This window comes from Hypanus sabinus, chromosome 2 (genome assembly GCF_030144855.1).
Source record: "Hypanus sabinus isolate sHypSab1 chromosome 2, sHypSab1.hap1, whole genome shotgun sequence".
NCBI lineage: Eukaryota > Metazoa > Chordata > Chondrichthyes > Myliobatiformes > Dasyatidae > Hypanus > Hypanus sabinus.
Window position 1 is genome coordinate 196,366,663 of NC_082707.1, and position 22,359 is coordinate 196,389,021.

The 22,359-nt window shown below is 42.7% G+C and overlaps 1 protein-coding gene across 4 annotated transcripts in view; it reads left to right on the forward strand.

The window, feature by feature from the left end:
* Positions 1–3,487: 3,487 nt before the first annotated feature.
* The window catches only part of LOC132389742 (coiled-coil domain-containing protein 85C-like), a 277,288-nt gene continuing 258,416 nt past the window's right edge, over positions 3,488–22,359 (forward strand). For 2 of the 4 annotated variants that reach the window (XM_059962319.1, XM_059962334.1), the window contains exon 1: positions 3,488–4,860. In XM_059962319.1, coding sequence (XP_059818302.1) covers positions 4,164–4,860 — 697 coding nt within the window. In that variant the 5' untranslated portion in view covers positions 3,488–4,163. Of the gene's footprint in view, positions 4,861–7,425; positions 12,043–22,359 lie in introns of those variants that run through there. The other 2 variants (XM_059962340.1, XM_059962328.1) reach the window with 2 other exon arrangements.

Sequence of the window (22,359 nt, forward strand, 5' to 3'; positions counted from 1 at the left end):
ATTTTGTAGGCTTTTTCATCCTTGGATTAGTGGTGCTTCAAAGGATATACGTTAGTGCAGGAGAGGATCATAGAGGTAAAAATCTCAATGAATGGTAGACAGGTATTTGAATGGGGTCAAATAACCTCTTCCCATTAGAGCAAGAATGAATATTCTTCTCACTTCTGCCATCGGGTAGAAAGTACGGGAGCCTCAGGACTCACAACAGGTTCAGGAACAGTTATCACCTCTCAACCATTATGCTCTTGAACCAGTGGAGATAACCTCACTCGATTTTCCTTGCCCCATCATCACTGAACTGTTCCCACAACCTAAGGACTCTTCATCTCATCTTTTTAGCATTTACTGCTTATTTATATATTATTTTTCCTCTTTTGTATTTGCAGAGATTTTTATTTTTTACACACTGGTTACTTGTCCACCCTGCTGAATGTGGTTTTCATTGACTGCTCTTGGATTTATTGAGTACCCCTGCAAGAAAATTAATCTCAGGGCTGTATACGGTGACATATATGTATTTTGAAAATAAATTTACTTTGAACTTTTGAAGAGAGTGTCAGGTAGGGAATGAAAGGGTACGGGGAGAGGGACAAATCATACACACAAGAAAGTCTGCAGAAGCTGGTAATCCAGAGCAACACACACAAAATGTTGGAGGGACTCAGCAAGTCAGGCAGCATCTATGGAAAGGAATAAACAGTTGACTTTTCAGCCAAAACTCTTCTTTAGGGCTGAGTGAAAGGTCTGGGTCCAAAATGTGGTCTGTTTATTCATTCCCATGGGGACTCCCTGAGCCTTTTGAGTTCCTTCAGCATTTTTGTGTGCATCAGCAAATTAATAGGAGAAATGGGAGGGGGGGAGAGTGAAGGATGGTGGTGAGTCAACTGACAGCAAGAAATCCATTTAGCTCATTCCAAGATAATGAGGCAATGGCTACAATCTTTTACAGATACTACATCAAACAAGTGAATTTTCCATGTTAGCCCTTGACAACATCCAGCCCCAAGATGCAGCTTTTAAGTGTAGCCTGTCAGCTGTTTGTTTAAGTAACTTTATCACATTATCCTTTCAAACTGGCATTTTGGCAAGTGGAACGTCTTGCAGTCCTGCACTGTCGACCACAAGGAATGTGTATCCCTTTCTAAATTGAGCACTGTATCATCTGTTGCCCGGTAAATTAAACCATGGAGTTAAGTTCTCTGATGCCCTGTTTTGTGGGTATTTTGAAGTGTATTAAAGTTAAAACTTCAAAGTAAATTTATGATCAAAGAACATACATGTCACCACAAACAACCCTGAGATTCATTTCCTCATGGGCATCCTCAGTAAATCCGTAATAGAATAATAACCATAATAGAATCGATGAATGACCCAACTTGGGCAAATGACAACAACCTGTGCAGATGCAAAAAGAAGTCAATAATACCAGTGAATACAGAAGCATTGAATATTGAGAACATGAGATGCAGAGTCCTTGAAAGTGAGTCTATAGATTGTGGGAACACACACAAATGGGAACATTACAGTGATGGGGCAAGTGAAGTTATCCATTTTTAAGAGCCTGGGGGTAGTAACCGTCCTTGAACCTGGTGGGGAGAGTCCCCTGAGCCTCTTGTACCTTCGACCTGGAGGCAGCCGCAAGAAGAGATGGGGGTGGTGGGGGTGCTGCTTTCCAGTGAGGGCATTTCATGTAGATGCAGTTGCGAGGGTTAATGGTGCATAAATAACACTTAATTTACCAGATTTGATAAATTATCTTATCTCGTGTGCGTAGCATTTGAAGAAGTCACTTAGAACTCCCTCATTAGAGGACGAGGCTGGAAGATAGCCTGGGAATAAGTTTCCAACCTGCTCAATAAATAATTGCGAAGGGTCACGGATGGATTGTGACCCCGTCCTGCAACGCCGGGGAAAATTAATTCCACTTTGGATGGAGACAGGTTCGCGGCGTCACCGATTTCAATAAATAATCCCAGCTATCGGTGGGTGGGGGGAGGTAAAAGCAAGACGCTCCAAACCGTCACAGGAGACAGCATTAGGCCAAGGAAAGGAACTGTAAAATTCTCAGCGGTCTTCTGTTAAACAGGTGCGCCTGAGTCCTGTTTCAGACCGAGTCACATTTAGAACATTATTCCTTGGATTTCTTCTCCAGAATGGGGTGGACAAGTGTAACAAAAAATAAGAGCGAGACCAGCCACCAGAGAGTGACTGTCTTCGGCCAGATCTTTCCACGGTGTTCCGCCCTCCTTACTCGCAACTGGCCAAGGACAATTCCTGAATCTTAAGTCAGGGGAATGGAGACGCGAAGTGACCTTTTCTCCTCCTTCTCCACCACGTCCCCGCAGAATCCGCTGAGTTACTCCAGCAGTTGTGTTTATCCACATTTAATTAGGGAATCCCGCCTTAATAACATGAAGGTGACGAGAGGAAACCCAAAATAGCAGATCTGAGTGAACAGAAAATACACTTTGTTTCTCAGGGTTATTCGCAACAAAATGGACGGAAAACAGTGTCTCTTTTTTTTAACCCGACTCCCAGCGCCCCCATTCTCCCGTGGCTCCGGGGAACTTTGCGGCCCGTCGCGACTGTTCCGGCTGGTCGAAAGAAATGTCAGATTGATCGTAGTAGCTCGGATATCTCCAAGGAGCGAGGCGTCAACAAGGCCATCGCCCAGGTCCTGCCTTTACCATCAGGAAGGAGGTACAGAAGCCAGAAGGCACGCACTCGAAAACTCAAAAACAGCTCCTTCCCCTCTGCCATCCGATTTCTGAATGAACATTGAGCCCATGAGAACGACCTCACTAGTTCTTTATTTCTATTTTGTACTGTTTTCTCTCCGTTATTATGTATTGCAGCCGCTGGATATTACAGTACATAATTTAAAAAAAAACTGTGAATTACCACAACAAATATATATAGTAATGCAAAAAGAGAGCAACAACTAAATAGTGAGTTAGTGTACGTGTGTTCATTGTCCGTTCAGAATTCTGATCTCCTGTTCTACCTCATGCCTCTTGCGCTTTATTTGCCTACCTGCTCTGTATTCCGAGTTCTGTTTTACTTGTTACTGCCTCGACCTACTTCTGTCCGGCTTGATGCGTCTGGCTATCACGCCAACAGAAGCTTTTCATCGTGTCTCGATAAACCAACACCAAAATAAAAGTCGGAATTCTAGCTGTTCCGCGCTACAGAATTGGATGAACTGGAGGTGTCAAATGGTTAATGTGGGAATAGTTTAACTGATGCCCCACGCATTATAAACCTGAACGTGTGCGGAGAGAGCCCAGTCCCAATATGTGTGTATGTGTGTGTGACACACATACACACACACACTCACACTCACACTCACTCACTCACTCACTCACTCACTGACTGACTCTCACACTCCAAATCGCTCTGACTACCTGCCTTCCTGCCTTTAATTCTGTTTGTCTTCACTATGATTGGGCGCCGTTGAGCGACTGACACTACCATTGGACGAGAGGCGTCAAATTCAGTGCCGGGGAGGAGGGTGAGAGAGGCTGAAGTTCTTTGTTGCGAGTATCGATTTCAGGAAACTAGTTGCACTTTGCTGTTGCCTTGGCGCTGCCCTTGGAGAGCAGAGACCGCCGGCCGTGTCGCCCGAGGCTTGGGGACGCATCCGAGAGCGAGGTACGGTTGGAAAGCTCTCCACCCCCTCCCCCCGGTCCACGTTCGGCACGATCTCATTCTCTCCCAGCCGGAACGAGCTTCACGCCATCGAAAACCAGTTGACCTCTCGGGTCTGGGATTATAATTTCTATTTTAGCGACGGTCAGAGTTGGAGTTTTGCCTCAGAGCATCGCGGAGCCGACTAGGACAGAAGATCGCTCGCTGCGTGTGTGTTTTTATTTTCTCTGTGAAAGATCTTTGCTCTCTCTCTCTCTCTCTCTCTCTCTCTCTCTCTCTCTCTCTCTCTCTCTCTCGCTCTCTCTCTCTCTTAGCTGCAGCTTTCTAACCCCCTTGGGGAGAGACCCAGAGGGAGAGAGAGAGAGAGAGAGAGAGAGGAGTGGGGGACGGGAGGTCCATAATCAAAACAACATGAATTGGATGTATCCCAGAGTCCGGAGGTGAATTGGGCGCTAAAGACGGTTGCATTAAGACACAGAGAGGTTTATAAGGACGGTGTGAAATATAAAAGGGATATGGCTAAGAATTCACCGGACGGGTCCAAGGAAGATCTGTCGAAGATAGCGGACGAGGAGCTGGTGAAATGGGGCAAGCTGGAGCTGGTGAAGCGTCTGCGGCGGACAGAGAGCGAGAGGGTGAGCATCATGCTGGAGCACGGGAATCTGATGAAGGAGGTGAACCGGCGTCTCCAGCTGCACCTGCAGGAGATCCGGGGTCTCAAGGACATCAACCAGCGGCTGCAGGATGATAACTCCGAGCTGCGGGAGCTGTGCTGCTTCCTGGACGACGACAGGCAGAAAGGCAAGAAGCTGTGCAGGGAGTGGCAGAGGTTCGGCCGCTTCGCCGCCAGCCTGCTGTGGAGGGAGGTGGGCACCTACCAGCAGAAGCTGGCCGAGCTGGAGCGCAAGCAGGACGCGCTGCTGGGCGAGAACCTGGAGCTGAAGGAGATCGCGCTGATGCTGGACGAGGAGCGCAGTGGCGCCGGCAGCCGGAGCTCCATCGACAGCCAGACCAGCCTGAGTAACCTGAACGGGGGCTCCGGACCCCGGGACGTGGGCGACGGCAGCAGCACCTCCAGCACCGGCAGCGCCGGCAGCCCCGACCACCACCAGCATCCCAGAGCCGTGGAAAAGGGCGCTCCGCTCAAAAGCTCCAGTGACGATCTGTCGGGAACCCCTCCTCACCACAGGAGCATCCCCAACGGGCTGAATGGTGAGTCCTCACTTTTCCTTCCCTGCTTAACATTCCCGGTCTGGGCAGCGTTTGGGGGTTTAGTAAGGAAAGGACTGCATTGACACGCTGGGCCGATTGGCCTGTTTCCGCGCTTATGTGAGTCTTCATTAAGAGCTTTCCAAAGGCAGATTTAGCGGAGCAAAGCTGAGAGCGACATTGAGACGGAGGAACTTTTCCTCTGGGGTGAGAGTGACTAAAATAAGAGGGTGCTGGTTTAAGGTGAGCGGGAAGAGACGGGAGGGCAACTGCTTCTCACAGATAGATGGAACGAGCAGTCAGACAGAGGAAGCCGTTGAGGCGAGTACAATGACACTTGGAGGTGCAGGATAGAAAAAGTTAGAGCAATGAGGAACAAATGCGGGAAATGGGACTGACCTGCTACTTAGTTGGGCCGAAGGGCCTATTTCTGTTCCGCATTACTCCATGACTAAGGCGGCAGGCAGATCTGAAGGAGAACATTAAAACACAGAGAGAGAGAGGGTGAAGGGTCTTCCGACCCTAGGCATTGGCCAAGGGAGTGATTAACCCCATCACAGGGAAGTCAGAGTGGAGGGTGGCGGGCGGGGCCGCAGAGGACTGAGGACTGAGAGTAACCGGGCCAGTTAGACATGGGTAACTGAGTTTTGGATGACCTCGAGTTAACAAGTGTCGAGGGCAGAGAGAGGTGGGGGGGGGGGGTGTGCTTCAGATTCGGCAAGTCTGAAGGCTAAGATGTTTTGGAATGGTCGGTATTGCCAGGAGATATAAACAGTTATCCTTTCTGTGGCAACAATGTTAGAATTCGCGGGAAATGCTGTCAACATAAACTTCAGTGCTTAAGCTTGGGCAAACATTTCTTACTGAAGAAATAACCATTTGTGAAAGCCGTCATAACCGCGAAGGAGTGCCATCTCTGTATGTCTGAAAGTGGAGCGTACCTGCTAAAAGTTTCCCGAGAGCTTTACAGTTCTTATTGTGTTGACTGAAGGAGTACGTTTACATGTTGCGGAGTTGAAACTTTCAAAACATGTACTGCGAAGTAAAGTAAGTACCAGGGATACTGGAAAACGGAAATACGCGCCGAAAAAAAACCTGGAAGTCACCCTCCTCCTGTCTTCTTCAATTCTCCACTCTGGCCCCGGTCTTCCCTCTGCTCTTCTCCTTACCTGCCTAACGCCTCTCCCTGGTGCTTCCCCTCCTTCCCTTTCTCCCGTGGTCCACTCCCTTCTCCAGCCCTTTACCCATCACCTCCCAGCTCCTTACTTCATTCTCCCCTCTCCGGCCCACCTGGTTCCACCTGTCATCCTCTTCCCCTCCCCCACCTTCTTATTCTGTTTTCTGCCCTTTTCCATTCCAGTCCTGCAGAAGGGTCTCTACCCAAACCGTCGACTTGTTCATTAGATGCTGGGTTTCTGCTGTACTTTGTGTGTGTGTTTCTCTCGCCAAGCCGTCAGCTGGTCAAGCACTGAGATTTTCTGAGGACTTTAACTATGAATGACAGCTTGACCGAAGTATTTTCAACATTTCTCTTTTACTCTGTAGTTTTTCCAGTGACCGAATTACGTAAAGTCTAGAAATTGTTTTCACATTTTCCTTTTTCAAGATACTGTTATCTGATTTGAATATAATTTGGTACCAAATCAAACCATTAACTATCGGAAGTACTGAGCGGGTCAGACTCCATCTGTGGCAAGAAAAACAGCGGTAATATTCAACTTGACCCCAGTAAAACGTTAACTCTGTTTCTGTCGCTGTTGATGCTGTCTGACCTCCGCCTTATCAGTAGTTAATGTTTTCATTTTAACCTCTGTGCTTTTTTTCTTTCCCTGTATAAATACTGATTTGCTGAATTTCCTGTATCTTTCTTGTTGGAGGGTATTTAAAAAACAGAATATCTGAAATAAATATAACATGAGACCTTTCCGAATAATAAATTAGTTTCAACATTTCAGTAGTTTTCCATCTTTGTAATTAGCCAGTACACATCAGCTAAAAAATATTCCCAGTAATCTCTTATCAGCGATATTCATATTTTCCCATGGTGTGCAAAAGTACACCATTTTTTTAAAGTTTACTTTAAAACATACTTAACTGCAGTCTGCAGTTCCTGTCATTTAGGGAGGTGGACAATCGATGTGGCTAGATCGCATTTTGTAAACTTATAGCAGACACAGTATTTGGCATCTGGAATGAAAGAAGCATAGAACACGTTTTCATTGGAACAATTCATACAAAATGCTGGAGAAACTCAGAATCAAAATCAGGTTCAATATCACTGACTTTTTATCCTGAAATGTGTTGTTTGGCAGTAGCAGTGCAGTGCACTATAGAAAATATACTACAAATTACAATAAGATATAAATAAATTAAATTAAATAGCTGGTGCAAAAGGAAAGCAAAAACAGTGAGGTACTGTTCATGGGTTGTTTCATTGTCCATTCAGCAATCTGATGGCAGAGGGGATGTCCCGACAAAGGGTCTCAGCCTGAAATGTCAATTGTTTATTCATTTCCATAGAAGCTGCCTGACCTGCTGAGTCCCCAAAGCATTTTGTGTCTGTTTCAGATGGAAAGAGGCTATTCCTCAATCGTTGAGTGTATCTTCAAGCTCCTGTACCTCATCCCTGATGGTAGCAAGTCCTGGGAGTGGGGTGCCCCTCACAATGGACGCTGCCTTTTGAAGATGCTAGCAACCATGATAGATCTGGCTGCGTGTACAGTCCTCTGCAGACCAGGCAGCATCTATAAAGACGAATAAAGAATGGACGTTTTGGGCCAAGACCCTTCATTGGGACTCAGCATCTTCAAGTTCTCTTCTGCTGTTAATATTTCTCCATAGATGCTGCCTAACCTGCTGAAATCCTCCAACATTTTGTGTATATTGCTCTGGATTTCCAGCCTTTGCGGAATCATGGCTGATTATTTTAATTGAATTATTTTGTTCTTTAAAACGAGTTTTCATCATAAATTTTCATTGTGCTACTTATGCAAAGTTTAGCAGACTTCTTGAAAGTATTCTGCTGGGTAAACAGTACCTGGTGCATGAGAAGGTCAACAATGTAAAGCAAGACCCTATTGTTTGAACAATTCAATTGCAGAAATGGTTTTAGCAAGTTAAACTTAAGGATCAAGTAGCATTTTATATTTGCTTGAACTAAGGAACTTCAGAAACCGGAAACGGAAATGTGATTGTATTGTGAAATGAAGTTGACATGCCAATGAGGCAGAAGGTGACAATCTTTTGTGCGCAGTTTAAATTCTCTTGTGCACTAGTAGCAAAAGATGGGTGCACACTCACACCTTAGAGGGAACGCTGCACACCACCTATATCACAATTTAATTGCCGGATTCAAACAAAGCATTCCCAGGTGACACAACTTCAACACTCTGTAAAAGTAATTGAACCTTAGAACAAATAGAATTTAATATTGCAGTTTGTTATACTTTCTATAAAAGGAAGCTGAGAAAAGTTATGTGAATAACATTAAAAATGTGCACACTCTCATAATTGACTGTCGGTTTGGTTCAAGCTGACTGCAGGATCTCAGTTATCTCACAGATACATGTCACGTCTTTGTGGCAAGGAATGATTTGTTCTGACAGTGCCAGATCTTCTTTTGAAGGAAACAGAAAAAAAAATCTGAAAGTAATTTCTTGGCATGAGAAGCATTTTTTTAAAGAATGAGTTTTGTGACAGCTTAGATAAGAGTGATACCAGCTGATGTGAAGCACCTTTGTAGCAGATTTGATCTCTGATCTGTGCTGGTCTGAAAGTCTGAGCAATATGAGCAGTATCTGATGTTCGTTAGGTTACATTGGGGAACGGGGAAAAGTCAGCTAAAGTTTGGATTTCCTATATCCATAATTCTGAAGAATTCCTGCAGTAATTTTGCCATCTTATCTTCTCTCATCCCACAACAAGATGCTGGTTATAGTTCATATAGACACTGCGTGCCCACTATAATGTTTGCTTATGACTCACCCTTCTAATGTACCTACACAATGAAATTCATAGGGAGATTATCAAACAAATGGGGCACTGAATCAAAGCAGTATTAATATAAATGGCTACAAGCTTGCTTAAAGCGGTTAGGAGGGGTGTTATAAAAATTCAAAGTTCAAAGCAAATTTATTATCAAAGTATGTATGTGTTACCATATAAGATCATAAGCCATAGGGATAGAAGTAGGCCATTTAGTCCATGGAGTCTGTTCCTCCTTTCATCTTGGCTAATTCAATTTTCCTCTCAGTCCTACTACCTTGAGATTCATTTACTTGTGGGCATTCACAGAATAAAAGAAGTGCAATAGAATTTTGTGGACAATATTCATGAACAAGACAGACAAACAGCCAATGTGCAGAAGAAGACAAGTGTGCAAATAAAACTAATACTGGGAACACGAGTGCAAAGAAGTCCTTGAAACTGAGCCTGTTGGTCAGTGCAGAGTGGTGGTGAATGAAGTTATCAATGTCGGCGCGGGAGCCTGAAGGCTGTAGGTGGAGGGAGGTATAAAAAGGCTGAGCAGATAACGGAGGGAAGTTTCTGGGTCCTGGCAGTGATTTTATAATTGGAGAAAATGCCAGGAGCCATCATCACAGAGAAGCTGTTTGGAGAGAGTGCATATAGAGAAGGTTATGCTGAGAAAGTTACAGAAACAAGGTGTTGAAACGAGGAAGAAATTGGTGAATTGGGAGCTTGTGTGAGTCAGAACGCACCAGGTTACTGGGTGAACAGGACATTCCGTGCGTTGGGGTATAAGGGTGTTATGGTAGTGCAGCGGTTAGCGTGATGCTCTTATTGGTGTTTGGGGTTCAGTTATGGTGTCCTCTGTAAGAAAGTTTGTATGTTCTTCCCGTGAGTGTTTAGGTTTCCACTCGGTCCTCCAGTTTCCTCTCACAGTCGAAAGATGTACCAGTTAGTATTTTAGCGGGTCACCATAAATTGTCCTGTGATGAGGCTAGCGTTAAATAGGCGGTTTGCAGGGCAGTGTGGCCCTTTGAGCGGACAGGCCTGTTCCATGCTGTATCTCTAAATAAGTAAGTAAAGAACATTGAGCAGATGGAGGGTAAGTTATGCATTGATCCTTGAGGCTGACCAAATACTTGAAAAGATTGGATCCTCCAACTCAGATCCACTTTCCCACCTTAATTCCCTCCCAGACCGATAACGCTGCTGATTTTAGTCTTTATTATTATTACTCACTAACTGAGCACCCAAATCCCTGGGGAGGAGAAATCCAACCATACGTTTCACTGATGACCTTCTTTACAACAGGAGTCCAGAATTGTGGATAAATAATGATCATTGTACAGTTGTTCAATTTTATTTGCAATTCTCCAGAAGATGCTAGGTGGCTGGTAACTTTTGGTGGCCACCAACGTGCCAAGTAGTTTACTTTAAATCTGAATTTACTATGAATCTCCAACAGGACAGAATCAGAATTACTATATCCAGAAGTTTTGTGAGTTGCCTGCAAATGTTGCTATTACTTGTCAGCGCCATCTTGAAATCTATTGATGCACAGTGGAGAGCTTAAAATTTATTTTCAAAGTATGAATACGTTACCATGTAGTACCTTGAAATTCATTTTCTTTACAGGAAAATAAATACATGAAAAAATATACATAACAAAATAGACAAATAATTTAAGTTTAAAATGCAAAGTAAATTTATTATCAAAGTACATCTATGTCACCATAAGCAACCCTGAGCTTCATTTACTTGACGCCATATGTAGTAAGTCCAATCAGCATAATAGAATCAGTGAAGGACTGCGCTTACCGGGGAAGATAACCAGTGTGCAAAAGGCAACAAACTGAAAAGAAAAAAGAAAAAAATAAATAAATGAATAAGCAATATGGAGAACGTGAGATGGAAGAGTCCTTGAAAGCGAGTCCTTTGGTTGTGGGAACTGTTCAGTGCTGGAGCAAGTGAAGTTGAGTGCAGTTATCGCTGCTGGTTCAAGAGTCTGATGGTTGAGGTAATAACTGTTCCTGAGCCTGGTGGTGTGAGTCTTGAGCCTCCAGTACCTTCTTCCTGATGGCAGCAATGAGAAGAGAGCATGACCTGGATGGTGGTGTGGTGGGGGTTCCTGATGATGGATGTTGCTTTCCTGCAACAGCGTTTCATGTTCTCAAAGGTGGGGAGGGCTTTACCCATGATAGACTGGGCCATATCCATTACATTTGTAGGATCTTCTGTTCAAGGGCATTGGTGTTTCCATACCAGGCTCTGATGCAGCAGTCATTACACTTTCCACCACACATCTATAAAAGTTTGTCAGGTTATTAGATGTCATGGAGAAACTTTGCAAACTTCTGTGGAAGTGGAGGTGCTGCCGTGCTTTCTTCATAATTGCACTTAAATGCTGGCTGGCCCAGGACAGGTCCCTGAAATAATAACACCAAGAAATTAATCCCCTGGTGAGGAATGGCTCATGGACTCCCTGTTTCATCCTCCTGAAATCAATAATTATCCCCTTGGTCTTGCTGACATTGAGTAAGAAGTTGTTGTGGTAGTTTCAATTTCCTTCTATAAGCTGATTTGTCACCACCTTTGATTCGGCCTGCAACAGTAGTGTCGTCAGCTGACTTAAGCATAGCACTGGAGCTATGCTTGGTCACATGGTCATACATTTAAAGTGAGTAAAGTGTAAAATAAAATAATATGCAAATAAAAACACAAGGCAGAGAACGTGAGTTGAAAAGAGTACGTATGTTGTAGAATTCAGAGCTATAGTGAGTGGAGTTATCCACTCTGGTTCAGAAGCCTGATGGCTGTTCCTGAACCTGGTGCTGTGGGACCTAAGGCTTCTGTACTTCCTGTGTAATGGTAGTATTGGGAAGAGAGCGTGGTGCTGGTCCTTGATGATGGTTGATGCTTTCTTGTGGCAACGCACCATACAGATGTGCTTAATGATGACAAGGGCTTTAGCTGTGATGGACTGGGCTGTGTTACCACTTTCTGTTCTTGTGCATTGGTGTTTCCATAACAGGCCATGATGCAGCCAGTTAGGACACTCTCCACTGTGCATCAATGGAAGTTCGACAACAGAAGCATTGTAGCACTTCAAGAAAGCTGTTCCCTTTCCCATGGGCAATTAAGAATGGAGAATAAATTTTGGCATTATCAGTCATGCACTGATGCTGAAAAACAAATAAATAAAAATGTAATTGTTCTGTGCGTTCTCTGTTTCCAGTCTTATGTGGCTGACCCCTTATATTGAAGGTATGCATCCTGGTTCTAGGCTTGTTGAGGCAGACACATCCCAATATTGATTTAAACACGAGGAATTCTGCAGATGCTGGAAATCCAAAGCAACACACATAAAATGCTGGAGGAACTCAACAGGTCAGGCAGCGTCCATATAAAATGAATAAAGAGTCAATATTTTTGGCTGAGACCCTTCTTCAGGACTGGTAAAGAAGGATGAAGATGCCAGAATAAAAAGGTGGTTCCTTAGGAGTGTGGGTGAACAAAGGGACCTTGGGGTTCAAATCCATACATCCCTCAAGGTCGCTGTGCAGGTTGATAGGATAATTAAGAAAGCCTATGGGATGCTAGGCTTCATTAGGGGGATTGAGTTCAAGAGTAGAGAGGTCATGTTGCAAATCTACAAATCTCTGGTGAGACCGCACTTAAGAGTATTGTGTTCAATTCTGGTCACCTCATTATAGGAAGGATGTGGAAGCTATGGAGAGGGTGCAGAGATTTATCAGGATGTTGCCTGGTTTGGAGAACAAGTCATATGAAGCAAGGTTAACAGAGCTGGGACTTTTCTGTTTGGAGCGTAGAAGAATGAGAGGGGTCTACAAGATTATGAGAGGCATAGATAGGGTGTATAGTCAGTACCTGTTTCCCGGGCACCAATAGAAAACACCAGAGGGCATATGTACAAAATTAAGGGAGAGAAGTTTAGGGGAGACATCAAGGGTGAGTTTTTTACACAAGAGGGTTGTGAGTGCCTGGAATGACTTGCCAGGGATGGTGGTGGAGGCTAAAACATTAGGGGTATTTAAGAGCCTCTTGGACAGGCACATGGATGAAAGAAAAATAGAGGGTTATGGGGTAATGTGGGTTTAGTACTTTTTTTAAGGATTATTTGGGGCGACACAACATAGAGGGCTGAAGGGCCTGTACTGTGCTGTAGTGTTCTATGGTGGGAGAGAAAGGAGAATATCTAGAAGGTGATAGGTGAAGCCAGGTAGGTGGGAAAGGTAAAGGGCTGGAGAGGGGAGTGGAGCATACAAGAAAGGGAAGGAGACGGAACCCAGGGGGACATGACAGGCAGGTGAGGAGAGGTAAGAAGCCAGACTGGGAATAAAAGAAGAGGGAATTTTTTTTAAACCAGAAGGAGAACTCAATATTCATGCCATCAGGTTGGAGACTGACTTGTCAATCACTCTCAAAGTCAGCTATAGAAGATGCATTTCAAGTGACCTGAGATGAATATTTATTGAGGTCCCCTTACAAAGGAGACAGTAAACATCATAATAATATTAGTTAACCTTTGCAACTGCTGATTCCTATTCCTGAAAGTTTAGTGACCTAAACATTTCACAAGTTTTCCAAATGTCCCTACTTCAAATGAGGAACAAACATAAATAGAATTGTGTAGATGAATGTCTGGACAGTTTTATTTATTAACATGGAGGTTGTCTACATTGGTGTTTAATGAATTCAAACCAATATTCATTTACTTTAACAAATACTAATGTTTGCCAATTATTTGCTTGCTTGTTCCTCAAAAGCAAAACTGAAGCAACACACACAAAATGCTGAAGGAATTCAGCAGGTCAGTCAGTATCTATGGAAACAGTCGATGTTTCAGACTGAGACATTTCTTCAGGACTGAGAAGGAAAGGGAAAGATGCCAGAATGAAAGGTGGGGGGGGGGGGGGGTTGGGATAAGAGACTATCTGGAAGGTGAAAGGTGAAGCCAGATGGGTGGGAAATGTCAAGGGCTGGAGAAGAACGAATCTGAAAGGAGAGGAGAGAGGACAATAGGAGAAAGGGAAGGAGGAGGGGACCCTGGGGAAATAATAGGCAGGTGAGAAGAAGTGAGGTGGGAATAGAGGAAAGGGGAATGTTTTTCTGGTGAGTTGTGTCAGATATATAACCATATAACAATCACAGCACGGAAACAGGGCATCTCGGCCCTCCTAGTCTGTGCCGAACTCATACGTACATATATGTAATGCATTTCATTTGTGTCAAAAATATTTTGTTCGGATAATCTAAGATTCTGAATAGGCCCTGTTGAAATTAAGGTCTTTATTATTTTGATCGTTAGATTATTAGTCTTTAGCTGCATTGTCATTTTTATCTTGAAACAGTTTTGGAAAAAAAGGTTGACTATGATCTTATTAGCCAGTTTTTCTCTAATCTATGCTGTTTATCCATGGATTACACTGAGCATATTCAAATACCCAGTGTATCGTGCAAAGAAACATTTAAGTTTACAAAGATGATCCTCCATGGTAATGATGGGCCCTCTCTAAGCTCTAGTGTTTGATGTTACCCTCATTGATATGCTTGTGTGATTATTCTGGTATAAACATAGCCTTTGCTTTGAATCCTGTGTTCCATTTTCTGCTCTGCAGTCTTAAAAGGGAATTAGGTTAAAATAAAACAAACCCACCCCCCCCAAAAAAAACATTATTTATTTATTTATTGGGGAACAGCGTGGAATGGGCCCTTCCAGACCTCCAAGCTCCACCGCTCAGCAGCCCCCGATTTAACCCTAGCTGAATCATGGGACAATTTACACTGACCAATAAACCTACCAACTGGAAAGTCTTTGGACTGTGGGAGGAAACCAGAGCACCCGGAGGAAACCCACATGGTTGCGGAGAGAATGTTCGAGCTCCATACAGACAGCGGGGGGAATTGAACTCGGGTCACTAGTACTGTAAAGCGTTTTGCTAACCACTATGCTACTGTGCCTCAAATGGAAGAGTATAGTGGTACTGAAATATAGTGAAAAGCTTATTGTTTGTGTGCACCCCAGACAGATCATGCCATACGTAAGTACAATGAGGTAGTAGAAAAGAAAACAGAATGCAGAATAAAGTGTTGCAGTTACAGAGAAACTACAGTACTGGTAGACAAAGTGCAAATACCATACCCAAGTAGTTTGGGAGATTCACCTTTTATGATGAAATGAGTTCATCTTTTAACATTGCCTTAGAATATCAATCTGTGTTAGAGCTAGGAAGGACCAAAGGGCAGAACACATTGGTGAGAATTGTCCACTGGCTTTCAAACAACTGTGGTAATGTAGAAGGTGGTCACAACAAGAAATTAGAGAGAGACTGTTCATGGTAGGTATATCTTGAAATTGAGGAGGATTATAGTTGGTAGACTCTGACAGGTAAACTGTGGAGGTTCACTAGTCTTTGCAGTTGGGAAAGAGGTCAAAGGAATTTTACGTGGGCTGAGTATGGATTATGGAATTAATAGATTCTGTGCCAATCAGGAATTAGTCTTTATCAGGCTCTTTATTAGTCTTTATCAGGTCGGTTATCCCTGGCTGTACCTCCAAACAAAGGTAGACAGAGGTGATAAAATTCACAGATCATTATTTCATTGGCCCTACACTCTCTTCTGGAACATCTGGACAGTGAAGATGCGTACGTCAGGATGCTCTTCAGTGACTGCAGCTCAGCATTCAGCACTATCATCCTCTTGAAACGCATTACTAAGCTCCAAGAACTGGGCCTTGGGACCTCCCATGTGCAACTGGATCCTCAATTTCCTCACTGGCAGACCCTAGGTAGTATAGATTGAAAACGTTTCCTCCACACTTGGCATCATAACATTGATGATAACACTGGACAGCAATTTTTTTCTGGAAGTGTTGCTTCCTCAGAATGTTTTTTTTTTGTTTATGATAGACTGCTTGAAGCTGAACACAGATATAAACTCAGATGACTTGCATCGCATAGGAATTTGGAGAAACAATAAATGAACTTAATTTATTGAGCACACAGTAATATGTTTAATTGCATAAAGGTGCTAACGCTTTGCAATAGTTCAACTAAACTAAAAAGGTTTCATTGATGATTTTTCTTTGCACTTAGTGTCTGAAGCTTCTCATTTAAGAGTCCAACAATAATCGCCAGCATTAATGGATTCCAGTTTCTCCATATGTCCTGGTGAAACCTCTCACCGTGCTCGTCACTGGCAGCACCAAGATTTGCAGGGAAGAAATCTAAGTGGAAATCTAATCCTCAGTGACATGTTGCACTTCATGGTTTTCTATGCTTGAAACATGTTGTCAACCAGCTGCACATAGCTTGGTGTTCTGCGTAGCTGGCAAGAGAACTTTCAGCAACACCCTTGAATGCCTTCCTTGTGATTTTCTCTGGCCCCACTAGAAGTTTTTCAAATTGCTTGCCATTGATAACCTGTTTGATTTGTGGACCAACAAAGATGCCCTCCTTAATCTTGGCACCAGTTATTCTTACTTGAATTATGAATTGAAATATCAAATATAGGCAAATTTTTAAAATGATGCATGATAGGGAAATTTTGGAGTGATTTTCATAACCAGCAGCCCAAAATCCGTAGGATACTCTGAAAAATATTTGTTGTTCTCTGTAAATTACTTTGAAATTTGCATCATATTCCAACACAGCATTTGCCTCTGCTGCTACAGCAACTTTGTTATTGTAACTGAACTTGCTGTGTTTGTGTACATGACGATAAACTCAGCTTGGCATAGGGATAGAAAAATATCTGAAAATCCAGCTTCAGACCTGGCAGAGAGTTCAAGGCATTGGAAAAATACCATCATCTTCACAAAGTCTTCCAAATCCACCGGAAAGATTAATTCAAGAGATTCAAAGGTTGAAAGGTTCAAAATACATTCAATGCTGAGATTCATCTTCCCACAGCCATGAAACAAAGAAAACCATGGAACCCGCTCGAAGAAAAACATCAACCATTCCCCACACACAAAAAAACAAATCACACAAATGGAAAAAAACCGAGAAACGCAGGATATAAAAGACTAAGCCACAAAGTCATCATCGAACGTGTCCAGACATATTCAGTCCAGCTCAGGTCAGTTCAACCTAGTGCTCTGTTGTTCATTATCTACAGGCTGCTCCGATCAAACTCGCACAAAATGGCAACAGAAACAAAAATGATAAATCATCCAACGTCTATGTCCTCTCCCAGTCTAACAACATCAGCACTGAATTATCCTCATTCAGTAAACCATCTTATTTGTGACTGTAATTGAAGTCACCAGTGAGATGTTGAAGCTAGTGGATATAGAAGTCTTTATTCAGTCAAACAAGCAGGAATCATTCTGGAGACTCTCTTGGAAGAAAAGACCTGCCTGACCCAATATTACATGACATTTTTATGTGCTAAGGATCAAAGGTACAGCAGGACAATTCTACAGTTACGTTGTATCCACAATGCTTACTTTGAGTTACATATAGTTTTCAAACACCCACACTCCAGACACCCAAAATAAATGTTAATCACCACTGACTGGGCTGTGGGGATTCATGCATTTGCAGACATCTCAGGTCAAATGGGGTGTTTCTTTGTTTGTGACCAACCCCAAAATGCAGCTCCAAGGTGGCGTGCCTGTGTGTATGTGTGTGGTGTGTGTGTGCACCCATTGCTCTGGATGCATTTTAAATTCAATCTACAATCCACGTTCAGGTTGCTGTTGAAATTGGTATTTGCTATATACCATTGTAACTCCAGAATATGCCCAAACACATGTCTGATAAGACTCCCAAAAACAAAATCTCCTCAAAACGTTGAAAAAAAAACTGCTGCTGGCTCTGGCTCTAGACTGTCCAAGGTGAGGAAGTATTCAGGGTTGACAGCAAAAATCCTGGTCAGTACACCACGACTATGCACAGGGTCAGTGTCAACAGTAGCGTAGCAATTAGCATAACATTTCATATTGCTGGCATTTGAGGTTCAATTCCTGCCATAATATGTCCCTGTGACTATGGGTTTCCTCTGGATCCGCTGATTTCCTCCCATGTTCTAAATATGATTGTTAGGATTAGTAAATTGAGAGCATGCTATTGAAGCAGGACGACACTCGCTGGCTGCCCTCAGCACATCCGTAGACTGTGTTGGTCATTAATATTAATGTTTCAATGTACATGTGACATAAATAAATAAAGCTAAGCTAATCTTTAGAGCAAGCCATATTTATTGCTGGAGAAACTCAGCAGGTCAGGCAGCACCTATGGAAATGAATAAACATCCTTCATTCTTTGGGGTTTTTCTTCTGTTTCACGGATGTCTGCAAAAAGTAAGAATTTCAGATTGTGTACTGTATACATGCTCTGATATTAAATAGAACCAACCACTTGACCATTGGCCTTTCTGGCTGAGACTTTTCAGCTGGATTTCCAGCATCTGTAGAACCTCTTGTGTTTAATCTTTAGAGCACACCACCCTGTCATCTACCACCTTCCCATCTGTGGAAGAGATTGCAGTTCCTACCTTCATCTCTTAGGTCATCGCTGAACCCACAGATCTGGATTGGAAGCAAATCATCTGTGATCCCAGGGGATTCTCTAAGAAAAAGTCTGGTAAAAGAGAGGCAAAACTTTGGCATTTTCAACGATTGATGGAGGTTGGATTCCAAAGAGTTCTGGGGGTGATGGTGAAGTGAATTGTATTAATAAAGGAGGTCAAAGTAAGGACATTTGTGGGGGCTGTTAGTGGAAAATAAACACTAGGAGAAAATAAATGATTAACTTTACTTTGAAAGTGATGGCATTGGTCATGTTAATCACACCAGACAGGTTCTTGGGCAGGTTTTAAAGAAATTGATTTCAGCTTGTCTTCGTTGTGACAGGAGTGGAAATGTTAGGGAGGAATCTGTGTCAGTAAGGGCATTACGTATGTTGCTCTATTTCCTGCCACTGGTATGCCTCACCAATGACATCAAGCATGAACTGAAAGGAGGACATTAAAAATGTAAGCGGGAGGAATGTGGTCAGTCAAGTCTGTAGCTGGAATTTAGATGATAAGATGGTGGAATGTAAGGCAAATGGAGCTGTTCACCAGTTTGAACCATTAGCACTCTGACCATGTAATAAACCTGCAGCAGATGAATGCAAAATCTTTGTACTCCTTTCACTGGCAGCGTTTTGTAACTGATGCTAGAAAGGTGGGTGATGATATCTGTATTTAAGTATCTTCTGTGTTTGATAAGTCTTTTACAGAGTTACAAAGTTGTTCTGCATTCTATTCTTCATTCATTATGAGCTGTGTCGTTTGACATGGTCTTTCCATGACCTTGATTGTTCTTGGCAAATTTTTCTACAAAAGTGATTTGTCATTCTTCTGGGCAGTGTCCTTACAAGACAGGTGACCCCAGTCATTATCAATACCCTTCAGAGATTGTCTGCCTAGTCGCATTACCAGGATTAGTAATATGCTCCAGCGACTCATACGACCATCTGCCATCTGCTCCCATGACTTCACGTGACCCTGATCGGGGGCTAAACAGGTGCTACACCTTACCCAAGGATGACCCTAGAGGAGGGAAGGAGTGCATCCATCTGCTACATTGTATATATTTTGTAATCCAAAGTTCAAAGTCAGTTTATCATCAAAGTATGTATATATCACCATATACAACCTTGAGATTCATTTTCTTGCGGGCATTCACAGTAGAGCAAAGAAATATAATAGAATCAATGAAAAACTACACAGAAATAGAATAGCAAGTGACCGAAGTGTAAAAGACAAATTGTGCAAATACAATAATAATAATAATAAATAAGTAAATAATTAATATAGAGAACATGAATTTTAGAGTCCTTGAAAGTGAGTCCATAGGTTGAGGAATCAGTTCAGTAATATTATTTCATAATGTTTGTGGATCTGTAGGGAAGTCTTTCAAGACAGTGAGAAGAACTTAATTCATTTTCAAATAATTGATATTAAATTTACATTTAAATTTGGCCTAATTGGTGAGCAAAAATCGGGTCATTCCTCACATCCGAAAAGGCCTCCTGCTTCCCTAGGCGATTTTAATTAGCCTCGGGCCTGAAGGCCTCAGAGTGAAGATCAATTCTGATTCCCCTGTTCCTATCAGGAAGAAAATCTATCAGGAAGAAAAAGGGAAATTTAATTTCTGGAACATTTTCCATGACTTCTAGACAGGCAAAAAAGTGCTTACAATCAGTGCTGGTTCAAGATGGTTTATTGTCATTCTTCACTATAGGAGTGTAAAGGAGAACAAGATGATTGTTACTCTGGATCTGATGGAGCATAAAAAACACAAGAATGTAAAAAAAAGAACACTATTAATACTGTATAATTATAAAAATAATCCTACAAATCACAATGAACAAGTAACTGAGTGTGGCCGTATATACATAATTTTATCTTATATACCTAGACTGATTGTATGTACATAAAGTGACATTAGGTATGGGCGTATCTTTACATAAGGTGACTGTGACAGGAAATGACAAAGTGGCTCAGCAAGAGGAACTCTTCTAGTAGCAGCAGGGCAGCTGAAAACTTCGCAGAACAGTGACTTTGTTAGTATAGGCATGAAGTGTGGAGCGTAAGCAACGTGGCAGTGCATGGGGAATGAAGTGTGCTGAGGGGCTGTGGAGAGATGTGAACGTAGTGGCGGTGGGGTGTGTTGATTAGACTAAACGCTTGGGTGAAGTAACTGTTGTGTCCTCCTGTAGGAAGAGTGCCAACCAATACAGGCACAACAACTGCCACCATAATCTGATGTTGAACCCACAAATCTGCTTTTGATGATGTTGTCTAGGGGATAAATCCTGATCAAGACATGGGAAGCGGAAGTAATAGGATTGTTTCGTTCACTGCTTGGCTGAAGATCGCAGTCTGTGCCAGGGTAGATCATCACATTACACAGCTGGGGTACAGATGGTATCGTGCCATTACATTGAGCAAATCCCTGTAGTGCCCAGCACTCTGTCCCTCACTCCTACTGCTAGAGTTACCCTTGACCCTCGCCATCTTGACTCACATTGTGATGGATAATCAACGTCCAGGGCTTAGGGGGCCGTTTTGCCAAGCTCAACTTTCTAACACAGCAGCCGACTCTCCCAGCTGTCAAAGAGTTTTTTTTGAGTAAGTTAAACTCCCAACAAATATTCTTTGCTCAGCCTCTTGTCATAAACAAATGCACAAAAGGGTCCTCGCTGGCCCATTGTTTAATCAAGTGAAAACAATGGGGTCTGCTTTGGCTTAATTAAACAATGCACTTACCTGGACTGGCAAATGTAACTGAGAATATCACATGTGTGTGAAGTCACCAAGTAGCAAAAAAGCTGTCAGTCTTGTTAGGAATGGTCAAGGAATGACAAGAGGAATGACAGAAAAACAGGATGATGAAAATCCATTCCTTGCCTTTGATTTCTGCAATGGAAAGCTTGTTCGTCTGCAACTTGTTGGTCTGTCTTTTTAGCTGATAGGAATTGTAGCTGTGTTTTGAAACTCCTTTGTGTTTTAGAAATTGAATCCTCAGAGTTTTAAAAATGTGTTTCAAGAGTATTATCTAAATGTAAATATGTATCGCTGAAAATAAGTGAACTGTGTTCACTTATCTTTTGTTAGCTGGAAGTTTCTCCACATTGGTAGGGAAGCGGTGGGGGGGGGGGGGGGGGGTTGGTCTCACCACTCAAATAGTGGGTATTGGCAGCTTGAAGTGATCTGGAGTAGGTGACTACAATATAACCCCCCTTCACAGCGTAAGAAGAGTGGCCATGCACGTTTGGGAATAGGTATAGAACCATATGTTCAGTGCTGCAAAGTGTTATTAATGTGCAAATCAGTGAGAGACTCCTTCATTCGAAATAGGTCAGCAGTGTGCATGTGCCTGAAGACTTGTGTTAATTTACAGTGATAATCAGTCCTGCCGATTAGTGGAGAAAACAATCCTGATTAGCTGGGACGATGAAAGTAAAACTACAATTCTTGCTGGCTTCAGAAATGTGCACTTCAGTAAACAAGAATATTTTAACAGGGAAGGGGCATTAGAATAAATTGTAGCATCTGCTGCTTTTTACAATTATATTTGTGTCTTGCATTCGTTCCTGTCACTGGTTTTTGGGCAGGTGTGTATTCTGTTTTTTGTACCTTTCCCACACAGTCACAGTCACTCAGAACCTCTGTCCCTGCAAAATGAGGAATTCCTTTGTTGTTGTAAGCATGAAGCAGACTAGAGGGCAAATATTTATTTTAATGTACTAGATTGTAATTGTGTGGTAAATCTTTTGTAGAGTGCTTCAATCAGCCTTTTCAGTTGCAGTGTGACAGCATGTAGGTGAAAAGATTACACTATTTTGCCAATCTCACTTGGGAATACACTGTGTTATGTAACCATGGATATTTCCTGCATTGTCAAGAGCATGATGTGGGGACAGAAATTAATGTGCCTTTTGCCTCTTTGTGTTACTGTTTTATTTTGGTTGTGTGGTTTCTATTGAAATCACAGACAAAGCCTTTAGTCAAATTGTC